Source organism: Oncorhynchus keta, chromosome 34 (genome assembly GCF_023373465.1).
Source record: "Oncorhynchus keta strain PuntledgeMale-10-30-2019 chromosome 34, Oket_V2, whole genome shotgun sequence".
Classification (NCBI taxonomy): Eukaryota; Metazoa; Chordata; class Actinopteri; order Salmoniformes; family Salmonidae; genus Oncorhynchus; species Oncorhynchus keta.
In genome coordinates, this window is record NC_068454.1 from 30182902 (window position 1) to 30196403 (window position 13502).

Consider the following 13502-nt stretch of genomic DNA (forward strand, 5'->3'; position numbering starts at 1 on the left):
CCCTATCTACATTGACGGGACCGCAGTGGAGAAGGTGGAAAGCTTCAAGTTCCTTGGTATGCACATCACTGACAAACTGAAATGAACAATCCACACAGACAGTGTGGTGAAGAAGGCGCAACAAAGCCTCTTCAACTTCAGGATGCTACATTTTTTTGGCTTGTCACCTAAACCCTCACAAACCTTTACAGAAACACAATTGAAAGCATCCTGTCGGGCTGTACCCACCACCTGGTACGGCAACTGCACCGCCCGCAATGGCAAGGCTCTCCAGAGGGTGGTGCGGTCTGCCCAATGCATTACCGGGGGCAAACTACCCGCCCTCCAGGACACCTACAGCACCTGATGTCACAGGAAGGCCAAAAAGATAATCAAGGACATAAACTACCCGAGTTACTCCCTGTTCACCCCGCTATCATCCAGAAGGCGAGGTCAGTACAGGTACATCAAAGCTGGGGCCGAGAGACTGAAAATCAGCTTCTATCTCAAGACCATCAGACTGTTAAACAGCCATCACTAGCACATTAGAGGCTGCTGCCTATAGGCATAGACTAGAAATCACTGGCCACTTTAAGGAATGGAACACTAGTCACTTTAATAATGTTTACATATCTGGCATTACTCATCTCATATTTATATACTGTTTTCTATACTATTCTACGGTATCTCATTCACTTAATAATGTTTACATATCTTGCATTACTCATCTCATATGTATATACTGTATTCTATACTATTCTACTGTATCTTAGTCCGTTCTGCTCGGACATCGCTCGTTCATATGAATATAGTCTTACTTAATTCCTACCTAGATTTGTGTATATTGGGTATATGTCGTGTAATTTGTTAAATATTACTTGTTAGATATTACTGCACTGTCGGAGCTAGAAGCACAGGCATTTCGCTACACCCTCAATAACATATGCTAATCATGTGCATGTGACAAATCAAATTTGATTTAATTTAGTCGGATTCCGCTGGAAAATGTTTCATCTATTGCAAAATGTTTTGCAATGGAAATTGTTTACCGTTTACTTTAGGAACCAAACAGAAGCAACACTTGCTAAAGGAACTAAACGGAGCGGGACCTACATTAATTTTGTCGTTGCAAAACGTTTTGCAACAGACGAAACGTTTTTCAACGGAATCCAACAAATAGTAATTAATGCCTACTGTACATCCCAGGTTTCGCTTTCAAAATTGTGACCATTTCCGTGAACGTCCAGGCATGCGCAGTGAGGTAGCAATGACATCGATTGTTGTTGTTTCTCTGGGCAACTGATATTGAAGTTAGATACCGGTACATTTGTTGCCATTGTGTAATCGAATATTGGACATAGCGCGCGGACTAAATCGCTGCTGAACGAACGCAACATTGTATCAAATGCGATGGGTGCTGCATCGAGCACAGAGGGTGAAAGGGAACCTCTTCTTGTTCCTCCTGACAGCGAGACGAGCATTCAGCCAGTTTACAGCCAAGTCTACGGGAGAAGATGGCTGGTTCTGACTCTGTTTTCCTTGTTGGCGTTCATGCAAGGGGTAGTATGGAACACCTGGGGCCCAATTCAGAACTCTGCCATGCATGCGTACGATTTCACCAAATCTGACATCGCCGTGCTTGTTCTTTGGGGGCCAGTGGGGTTCGCGCCTTGGCTGCTATTTATATGGCTAATGGACAAAAAGGGTGAGTTGTTTTGTTCTAAATGACAGTTGACAATACTGTACTAGAACACAATGTACTTTCCTTTATGTCATTTAAAAAAATGTTTGTCTCCATTCCAACATTATATAGTTTTATTGCAGTGCATGAAGTTGTGAATTGTTGACACACAAATCCCTATAAAACTTTCAAGATATGATATTTCTGAGAAATCAGATCAAAGTTGATCACCTAAGCTACCCCCCCACACCCTCCAAACCAAATCAACCACAAGAAAGGAAACAAAGAAACATCTTAACATTTCCCTCAGACTGACCTAGTTGCAATGTTGTTGTTCAAATCAAATTGTATTAGTCACATGCACCGAATACAACAGGTGTAGATCTTACAGTGAAATGCTTACTTATTGAGCCCCTAACCAACAATGCCGTTAAAAAAATATGGATAAGAAATAAAAGTAACAAGTAATTAAAGAGCAGCAGTAAAATAACAATAGCAAGACTATATACAGGGGGGTACTGTTACAGAGTCAATGTGCAGGGGAACTGGTTAGTTGAGGTAATATGTACATGTAGGTAGAGTTATTAAAGTGACTATGCATAGATGATAACAACAGAGAGTAGCAGCGGTGTAAAAAAAGGGGGACAATGCAAATAGTCCGGGTAGCCATTTTGATTAGGTGTTCAGGAGTCTTAGGGCTTGGGGGTAGAAGCTGTTTAGAAGCCTCTTGGACCTAGACTTGGCGCTCCGGTACCGCTTGCCGTGCGGTAGCAGAGAGAACAGTCTATGACTATGGTGGCTGGGGTCTTTGACCATTTTTAGGGCCTTCCTCTGACACCGCCTGGAATGTAGGTCCTGGATGGCAGGAAGCTTGGCCCCAGTGATGTACTGGGCCGTACGCACTACTCTCTGTAGTGCCTTGTGGTCGGCGGCCGAGCAGTTGCCATACCAGGCAGTGATGGTGCAGCTGAAGAACCATTTGAGGATCTGAGGACCAATGTCAAATCTTTTCAGTCTCCTGAGAGGGAATAGGTTTTGCCCTCTTTACGTCTGTCTTGTGTGCTTGGACCATGTTAGTTTGTTGGTAATGTGGACATCAAGGAACGTGAACCTCTCAACCTGCTCCACTGCAGCCCCGTTGATGGGAAAGGGGGCATGCTCAGACCTCTTTTTCCTGTAGTTCACAATCATCTCCTTTGTCTTGATCATGTTGAAGGAGAGGTTGTTGTCCTTGCACCACACGGCCATAACACGGCCATAAATAACATAATGTTTCTGTCTTTTCAGTATGTTCTTTTCACCAAGTCGTTTTAGCAACCATTACAAACCAGCCTCCACAGAATAACATGTTCCTGTAAGAAATGGTGACTGACTTACTGCCTCTGTGGAGTTTTTGCTAGGACCCACTTATGTGTAGTCTCTGAAATCTCTTTCACCAATCTCTCAAACAACACAGTCCAGTCAAGTGTAATTTACAGGCAGTTCAAGTAACACTTAAAAGGAGCCATGTATAAGTGTCGTGACAAGTGCTCCCATACAGGCTAGCTAACCACCAAACCAAACCAGTTCCTCCACATCACTTGATTGACACCGTTAGCTAACACCCATCTAACACACAGAACACACTGTCAGGTGACAAAAACAGTTCATTTATCCCCCAGGAAACATAAAAGCAAATAACATATAAAGCATATTAAAGCAAAGGGCATTTGTCATAAGTTTGTCATGTGGTTAGTTAGTCATTTAGGGACATGACTCTCTCTCTAAAACAAAATGATGATGGTGCTATGGGTGTTACATAATCTAAACAGGTCATACAGTGTAATATAATTTTTTGCTACTGTAGTATGTAGCCCAACCCAGATGAAAAGCAGCTCCAATGACTGTCTGGTAGAGATTAGAATGAAATGTATTTTGTACACAGGATCCACATACCAGCATCTGCCATTGTTTAGTTGTGCCATCTTTAGTACATGGAGATCTGACAGACAGGAACAGATTTCCCAAAGGGAACCCGCAGAAACATTCGGAGATAGGGAAACATGAATTCTGTAACATTTCTTTAGTTTATTTGTATTTATTAAACCATTAATTAACTAGGCAGTGATCAAAATCAGATTTAATTTATCTGATGATAGGATTATCAATTTGTCACCAGTTGTGTACTTTTTCAGCTAGTGACTTGCACTCATCACTAGCAAGACGAAATTGGGGAACAGATAATGACTAGGGGAACAGAAGTTCTCTTAAATGATGGTCATGTGGTGGAAACTGAAAATGTAGACTTAAGTCAGAAAGGAAGCTGCATTTCTCTGGGTGTGTATATGAGGAAGAGAACTGGGATGTTGTGGTATGGGGGGAGTTGACTGGGGACTGGTGATTCATATTTGGGATAATGTTTAGAATGATCTCAACAATTATACAAAATACACTACGTGACCAAAAGTATTTGGACACCTGCTCGTCGAACATCTCTCATTCCAAAATCATGGGCATGGACTTGGTCTCCCTTTGCTGCTATAACAGCCTCCAGTCTTCTGGGAAGCCTTGTTGGAACATTGCTGCGGTGACTTGCTTCCATTCAGCCACAAAAGCATTAGTGAGGTCAGGCACTGATGTTGGGCGATTAGGCCTGGCTCGCAGTCAGAGTTCTAATTCATCCCAAAGGTGATCGATGGGGTTGCAGTCAGGGCTCTGTACCAGCCAGTCAAGTTCTTCCACACCGATTATGACAAACCATTTCTGTATGGACCTCGCTTTGCACGGGGGCATTATCGTCCTGAAACAGGAAAGGGCATTCCTCAAACTGTTGCCACAAAGTTGGAAGCACAGAATCGTCAAGAATGTCATTGTATGATGTAGCATTAAGATTTGCCTTCATTGGAACTTACGGGCTTAGCCCGAACCATGAAAAACAGCCCCATATCATTATTCCTCCTCCACCAAACTTTACAGTTGACACTATGCATTCGGGCAGGTAGCGTTCTCCTGGCATTCTCTAAACCCAAATTAGTCCGTCAGACTAACAGATGGTGAAGTGTGACTCATCACTCCAGATAATGCGTTTCCACTGCTCCAGAGTCCAATGGCCACTCCAGCCGACGCTTCCCATTGCGCATGGTGATCATAGGCATGTGTACGGCTGCTCGGCCATGGAAATTAATTTAATGAAGCTCCCGGCGACAGTTCTTGTCCCGATGTTGCTTCCAGAGGCAGTTTGGAACACAGTGAGTGTTACAACCGTGGACAGACAATTCTTACACGCTTCAGCACTTGACGGTCCCATTCTGTGAGCTTGTGTGGCCTACCACTTTGCGGCTGAGCCGTTGTTGCTCCTAGATGTTTCCCCTTCACAATAGCAGCACTTGCTGCCCAGGTCGCTAGGTGTATGGTGTTTCCTCCGACACGTTGGTGCGGCTGACTTCCGGGTTGGATGTGCATTGTGTCAAGAAGCTGTGCGCTTGGTTGGGTTGTGTTTCGAAGGACGAATGGCTCTCGACCTTCGCCTCTCCTGAGACTGTACAGGAGTTGCAGCGATGAGACAAGACAGTAACTACTACTAATTGGATACCACGAAAAAGGGGGTAAAATAAAACAAAAAGAATAAAACAAGGGGAAAAAAGAAGTGACACTTGGCATTCAGGCCAAAGAGTTCAATCTTGGATTCATCAGACCAGAGATTCTTGTTTCTTATGGTCTGAGAGTCTTTAGGTGCCTTTTGGCAAACTCCAAGCAGGCTGTCATGTACCTTTTACTGAGTGGCTCTTGCTGGCCAGTATAACATAAATGCCTGATTGGTGGAGTGGTGCAGAGATGTCCTTCAGGAATGTAATCCCATCTTCACAGAGGAACTCTGGCAGAGCTCCAGAGTGACCATTGGGTTCTTGGTCACCTCCCTGACCAAGGCCCTCCCCCGATTGCTCAGTTTGGCCGGGCGGCCAGCACTAGGGAGAGTCTTGGTGGTTCCAAACTTCTTCCATTTAAGAATGATATAGGCCACTGTGTTGTTGGGGACCAGATCTGTGCCTTGACTTAATCCTGTCTCTACGGACAATTCCTTCGACCTCCTGGCTTGGTTTTGCTCTGACATACACTGTCAACTGTGAGTCCTTATATAGACAGATGTGTGCCTTTCCACATCATGTCCAATCAATTGAATTTACCACAGGTTGACTCCAATCAAGTTGTAGAAACATCTCAAGGATGCTCAATGGAAACAGGATGCACCTGAGCTCAATTTCGAGTCTCATAGCAAAGGGTCTGAATACTTATGTAAATAAGGTATTTCTGTTTCAATTTTTTTTATAAATTAGCAAACATTTCTTAACCTGTTTTCAATTAGTCATTACGTTGTATTGTGTGTAAATTGATGACATTTTTTTTTATTATCCATTTTAGAATAAGGCTGTAACTTAACAAAATGGAAAAAGTAAAGGGGTCTGAATACCTTCCGAATGCACTGTGTAGTAGTACTGTAACATTTGGAACAGTTATACAGAATAACCTCCCATTTTTCTCTCTCTAGTCCCCAAACTAACCCACTTCAACCCCACCTCTCCCATCGCTGTCTCCCCTCTTCTCTTTACTCTCTCCCCTCTTTCTCCACCTCGCCCCTTTCATGCTACATCTCTCCCCTCTTTCTCCACCTCGCCCCTTTCATGCTACATCTCTCCCCTCTTTCTCCACCTCGCCCCTTTCATGCTACATCTCTCCCCTCTTTCTCCACCTCGCCCCTTTCATGCTACATCTCTCCCCTCTTTCTCCACCTCGCCCCTTTCATGCTACATCTCTCCCCTCTTTCTCCACCTCGCCCCTTTCATGCTACATCTCTCCCCTCTTTCTCCACCTCGCCCCTTTCATGCTACATCTCTCCCCTCTTTCTCCACCTCGCCCCTTTCATGCTACATCTCTCCCCTCTTTCTCCACCTCGCCCCTTTCATGCTACATCTCTCCCCTCTTGTGCTGCAGGTCTGCGGGTGTCTCTTCTACTGTCAGCCTTCTTCATGGTGATTGGGGCAGCGCTGCGAAGTGTCCCTGTACCAGAACAACATCTAAGACGATGGTAACAACCCTCACTTCCAGAGCCATGTTATATACTTTATATATAGTCCATACCAGGTGTTTCCAACCTTTTCTAGCATGAGAGCTACTCATTTATTTTCAAACTTTCAAATGATTCTCCTTTCCTCTTGCCTGCAACTCTTCCACAGGTCCTTACTGTACACAAGAACGTTTTCTGTCAACATACTTGGTAAAAGAAATAATGGTAAATAAACAACTCTTAATAAAAGGATGGCCCTATAAAATCTGTGATTTTCTCTTTCCAAATTATATTTGATATTTTCCCAAATTATGTTTTCTCAGTTGAATTTTTCCTGGTTTTTGTTTTTCACTCAACATTACAATTGTTTATAGAGAAACAATGAAATTGGATAATCATGTAAATGCTTAAATGACAACAGAAGACCATTTCTTGTGGGGGTCTGGAAGAAAACTAACAAGTAGATTATTTATTTTTTATTGCGCATCTACTGAGTGAGGAATGTGCCATCTAATGTGGCTGTCTAGTGATGGTTCTGTACTGCTGCTGCTCATTTCATGGCCTAGTTTGCAAATAACAAATAACAAATATTAGATACCAGTCAAAAGTTTGGACACACATACTCATTCAATTATTATTCTTTTTTACTATTTTATATATTGTAAATAATAGTGAAGACATCACAACTATGAAATAACACATGGAATCATGTAGTATCCAAAAAAGTGTTTAACAAATCAAAATATATTTTAGATTTTAGATTCTTCAAAGTATCCACCCATTTGCCTTGATGGCAGCTTTGCACACTCTTGGCATTCTCTCAACCAGCTTCAAATGGAATGATTTTCCAACAGTCTTGATGGAGTTCCCACATATGCTGAGCATTTGCTGGCTGCTTTTCTTTCACTCTGCGGTTCAACTCATCCCAAACCATCTCAATTTGGTTGAGGTCAGGTGATTGTGGAGGCCAGGTAATCTGAAGCAGCACTCCATCACTCTCCTTGGTAATATAGCCCTTACACAGCTTGGAGGTGTGTTGGGTCATTATCCTGTTGAAAAACAAATGATAGTCCCACCAAGTGCAAACCAGATGTGTTATTATTGATTGTATGTTTGTTTATTCCATGTGTAACTCTGTGTTGTTGTATGTGTCGAACTGTATTGCTTTAGAATGCTGTGGTAGCCATGCTGGTTAAGTGTACCTTGAAATCTAAATAAATCACAGACAGTGTCACCAGCAAAGCACCATCACACCACCTCCTCCATGCTTCACGGTGGGAACCACACATGCGGATATCATCCGTTCACCTACTCTGCGTCTCACAAAGACACGGCGGTTGGAACCAAAAATCTCTCATTTGGACTCATCAGACCAAAGGACAGATTTACACCGGTCTAATGTCCGTTTCTTGTTTCTTGGCCCAAGCAAATCTCTTCTTCTTATTGGTGTCCTTTAGTAGTGGTTTCTTTGCAGAAATTTGACCATGAAGGCCTGATTCATACTGTCCCCTCTGAACAGTTGATGTTGAGATGTGTCTGTTACTTGAACTCTGTGAAGCATTTATTTAGGCTGCAATTTCTGAGACAGGTAACTCTAATGAACTTCTCCTCTGCAGCAGAGGTAACTCTGGGTCTACCTTTCCTGTGGCAGTCCTCATGAGAGCCAGTTTCATCATAGCGCTTGATGGTTTTTGCGACTGCACTTGAAGAATTTTCCGCATTGACTGACCTTCATGTCTTAAAGTATTGATGGACTGTAATTTCTCTTTGCTTATTTGAGCTGTTCTTGCCATAATATGGACTTGGTATTTTACCAAATCTTCTGTATACCACCACTACCTTGTCACAACACAACTGATTGGCTCAAATGCATTAAGATGGAAAGATATTCCACAAATTAACTTTTTTAACAAGGCACACCTGTTAATTGAAATATATTCCAGGTGACTACCTCATGAAGCTGGTTGAGAGAATGCCAAGAGTGTGCAAAGTTGTCATCAAGGCAAAGGAAGGCTATTTTGAAGAATCTTAAATATAAAATATATTTTGATATGTTTAACACTTGTTTTGGTTAGTACATGATTAAATATGTGTTATTTCATACTTTTGATGTCTTCACTATTATTCTACAATGTAGAAAATAGGAAAAAATAAAGTAAAATCCTTGAATGAGTAGGTGTGTCCAAACCTTTGACTGGTACTGTACATCTGCCAGGTAAGCCTACTATGCAGTTAACAATTAATTGAGGAGGTTATGGTGAAAGTATTTCTGTCAACCCACAAGTTTGTTATCACATCAACTGTCTACACACGGAGTGATAGACAGACACGCGCACCACACAGACAGATGGGCAATATTGCTGGAAATTAATTGGCAGATAATGTATATTTATATATATATATATTTCACCTTTATTCAAAAAGGTAGGCTAGTTGAGAACAAGTTCTCATTTACAATGACGAGCTGGCCAAGATAAAGCAAAGCAGTTCGACAAAAACAAAAACACAGAGTTACACATAGAATAAACAAACATACAATCAATAATCCAGTTGAAAAATAATATATACAGTGTGTGCAAATGAGGTAAGATAAGGGAGGTAAGGCAATAAATAGGCCATGGTGGTGAAGTAATTACAATATAGCAATTAAACACTGGAGTGATAGATGTTCAGAAGATGAATGTGCAAGTAGAGATACTGGGGTGCAAAGGAACAAGATAGATAAATAAATACAATATGGGGATGAGGTAGTTGGATGGGCTATTTACAGATGGGCTATGTACAGGTGCAGTGATCTGTGAGCTGCTCTGACAGCTGGTGCTTAAAGTTAGTGAGGGAGATATGAGTCTCCAGCTTCAGTGATTTTTGCAGTTTGTTCCTGTCATTGGCAGCAGAGAACTGGAAGGAAAGGCAGCCAAAGGAGGTATTGGCTTTGGGGGTGACCAGTGAAATATACCTGCTGGAGCGCGTGCTACGGGTTTGGCTTTTAAAGCCAATACTGGCTAACCAGGGGTTAAATAATGTCAATGTTTTGTTGCTGGGAGGTTGCAGTGTCTGATTCTTGTGAGGTAGAACATGTGAACATTTCATGTACTTTCAGAATTGTTTGGTGAGCTACTCCTAGGTGGCCTGAGAGTTACTGGTGGCTCATGATCAACCCGGTCCATACTGTATACACAGTTGAAGTCGGAAGTTTACATACACTTAGGTTGGAGTCATTCAAACTCATTTTTCAACCACTCCACAAATGTCTTGCGAACAAACTATAGTTTTTGCAAGTCGGTTAGGACATCGACTTTGTGCATGACACAAGTAATTGTTCCAACAATTGTTTACAGACAGATTATTTCACTTATAATTCACTGTATCACAATTCCAGTGGGTCAGAAGTTTAAATACACTAAGTTGACTGTGCCTTTAAACAGCTTGGAAAATTCCAGAAAATTATGTCATGGCTTTAGAAGCTTCTGATAGACTAATTTACATAATTTGAGTCAATTGGAGCTATACCTGTGGAAGGCCTACCTTCAAACTCCGTGCCTCTTTGCTTGACATTGTGGGAAAATCAAAAGAAATCATCCAAGACCTCAGAAAACAAATTGTAGACCTCCACAAGTCTGGTTCATCCTTGGGAGAATTTTCCAAATGCCTGAAGGTACCACGTTCATCTGTACAAACAATAGCAAGCAAGCATTAACACCATGAGACCACACAGCTGTCATACCGCTCAGGAACGCGGTATGGCGTTCTGTCTTCTAGAGATGAACGTACTTTGGTGCAAAAAGTGCAAATCAATCCCAGAACAACAGCAAAGGACCTTTTGAAGATGCTGGAGGAAACAGGTACAAAAGTGTCTATATCCACAGTAAAAGAGTCCTATATCGACATAACCCGAAAGGCCACTCTGCAAGGAAGAAGCCACTGCTCCAAAACCGTCATAAAAAGCCAGACTACGGTTTGCAAATGCACATGGGGACAAAGATTGTACTTTTTGGAGAACTTTCCTCTGGTTTGATGAAACAAAAATAGAACTGTTTGGCCATAATGACCATCGTTATGTTTGGAGGAAAAAGGGGCTTGCAAGCCGAAGAACATCATCCAAACCGTGAAGAACGGGGGTGGCAGCATCATGTTGTGGGGGTGCTTTGCTGCAGGAGGGACTGGTGCACTTCACAAAATTGATGGCATCATGAGTGGGGAAATTCTGTTGATATATTGAAACCATCTCATGACATCAGTCAGGAAGTTAAAGCTTGGTCACAAATGGGTCTTCCAAATGGACAATGACCCCAAGCATTATTCCAAAGTTGTGGAAAAATGGCTTAAGGACAACAAAGTCAAGGTATTGGAGTGGCCATCTGTCGTGGAAAATTGCAAGATTATGTTATAATGCTTGTATTGCATTTTAATGGTTGTTTTATTCAACATAATAGAGTATTCTGTTAACTATTGTGTGTGTGTTCCACTGAGAATGGGCCTCTATGTGAGAGCACTGACAGAGGAGATTTACGATGTCTTTGGGTGATAAAACCCAAAGAGCATTCCAGATAACATGAGGTAATGGTTCTGTGCTATGAATTACCAGGAACGAGATTAGAACCTTGTCTTAGGGACCAAACTGAACGATAATTTATAGTGATTGTTATCTGGCTAAGGAATACTCCTTTCTCAATTATAAAGTCCCTTTGTGAACTGTTCCTAAGATCTGTGGTTCATCATGTAAGTTGAGAGGGGTGTATCTTGGCTATAAAAGATCTTTGTACTTTTCTGTTGGTACTTTCATTGGTTCATTAGAGATGGCGCATCAAAAGGCTATTGCAAAGCTCTTATTATTTAAGATGTACTTTAAGTATAACTCTGACTGGTGTGTGAAGTTTGTAACTCTCCTCATTTGGTAAAGCAGAAATAAGCCACCACACATCACAAAGCCCTGACCTCAAGCCTATAGAAAATGTGTGGGCAGAATTGAAAAAGTGTGTGCGGGCAAGGAGGCCTGACTCAGTTACACCAGCTCTGTCAGGAGGAATGTTCCAAAATTCACCCAACTTATTATGAGAAGGTTGTGGAAGTCTACCCGGAACGTTTGACCCAAGTTAAGCACTTGAGTTTATGTAAACTTCTGACCCACTGGGAATGTGAAGAAATAAAAGCTGAAATAAATCATTCTCTCAACTATTATTCTGAAATTTCACATTCTTAAAATGAAGTGGTGATCCTAACTGACAAGACAGGGCATTTTTACTAGGATTAAATGTTGGGAATTGTGAAAAACTGAGTTTAAATGTATTTGGCTAAGGTGTATGTAAACTTCTGACTTACGGTCCGAGTCCATTCAAACTGCCCCCTGGGAGGTTTGAGTAAAACAATTGCTGTGTGTAGAAATTATAATGGACCTACATATATTTTCAAATATATGCCCTATCGACCTGCCAGTCCGAAAAATGATCTGTGCGGCCCTCTGTTTAATTTTCAAATCCCGATGTGACCCTCAAGCCAGAATTATTGCCCACCCTTGCTTTATATAGTGATACAGTCAGGTCCAGAATTATTGCCCACCCTTGCTTTATATAGTGATACGGTCAGGTCCAGAATTATTGCCCACCCTTGCTTTATATAGTGATACGGTCAGGTCCAGAATTATTGCCCACCCTTGCTTTATATAGTGATACAGTCAGGTCCAGAATTATTGCCCACCCTTGCTTTATATAGTGATACAGTCAGGTCCAGAATTATTGCCCACCCTTGCTTTATATAGTGATACGGTCATGTCCAGAATTATTGCCCACCCTTGCTTTATATAGTGATACGGTCAGGTCCAGAATTATTGCCCACCCTTGCTTTATATAGTGATACGGTCAGGTCCAGAATTATTGCCCACCCTTGCTTTATATAGTGATACTGTCAGGTCCAGAATTATTGCCCACCCTTGCTTTATATAGTGATACAGTCAGGTCCAGAATTATTGCCCACCCTTGCTTTATATAGTGATACGGTCAGGTCCAGAATTATTGCCCACCCTTGCTTTATATAGTGATACAGTTAGGTCCAGAATTATTGCCCACCCTTGCTTTATATAGTGATACAGTCAGGTCCAGAATTATTGCCCACCCTTGCTTTATATAGTGATACAGTCAGGTCCAGAATTATTGCCCACCCTTGCTTTATATAGTGATACGGTCAGGTCCAGAATTATTGCCCACCCTTGCTTTATATAGTGATACGGTCAGGTCCAGAATTATTGCCCACCCTTGCTTTATATAGTGATACAGTCAGGTCCAGAATTATTGCCCACCCTTGCTTTATATAGTGATACGGTCAGGTCCAGAATTATTGCCCACCCTTGCTTTATATAGTGATACAGTCAGGTCCAGAATTATTGCCCACCCTTGCTTTATATAGTGATACAGTCAGGTCCAGAATGATTGCCAATGATAAAGATGACATAAAAATACTTTATAAAATGAGTCATTAAAATACTGAGCTATTGTATGCAACAAAAAGGAAAATTATATTATTTTATACAATTGCTCAGAAAATACATTTTTGTAATACAAAAAAATCTCAAAGATAGGTGTTTATGATTGGAACCCCTGTTTTCAATTCTCCAGCACCCTCCCCTTGTGAGGATAACTGCACTTTTTTAACAGCCTTTTTCAAAAATGTTTTATGAGATTAGAGAACACATTGGGATCTTAGACATTTCCTCAATACAGAATCTTTACAGAGCCTTTATATCCTTCGGGCTGCACCTAAGGACTGCCCTCTTCAAAGTCCGGCGCCTGAGTTGGCTATTGAAAAATG

General features: G+C 41.7%; 1 protein-coding gene across 1 annotated transcript in view; it reads left to right on the plus strand.

Moving 5' to 3' along the window:
* Positions 1-1167: 1167 nt before the first annotated feature.
* LOC118366910 (solute carrier family 49 member 4-like) overlaps positions 1168-13502 on the plus strand; it is a 68709-nt gene continuing 56374 nt past the window's right edge. Inside the window, exons 1-2 of the mRNA XM_035749743.2 lie at positions 1168-1684; positions 6629-6722. Coding sequence (XP_035605636.1) covers positions 1390-1684; positions 6629-6722 — 389 coding nt within the window. The 5' untranslated portion in view covers positions 1168-1389. The remainder of the gene's footprint in view (positions 1685-6628; positions 6723-13502) is intronic.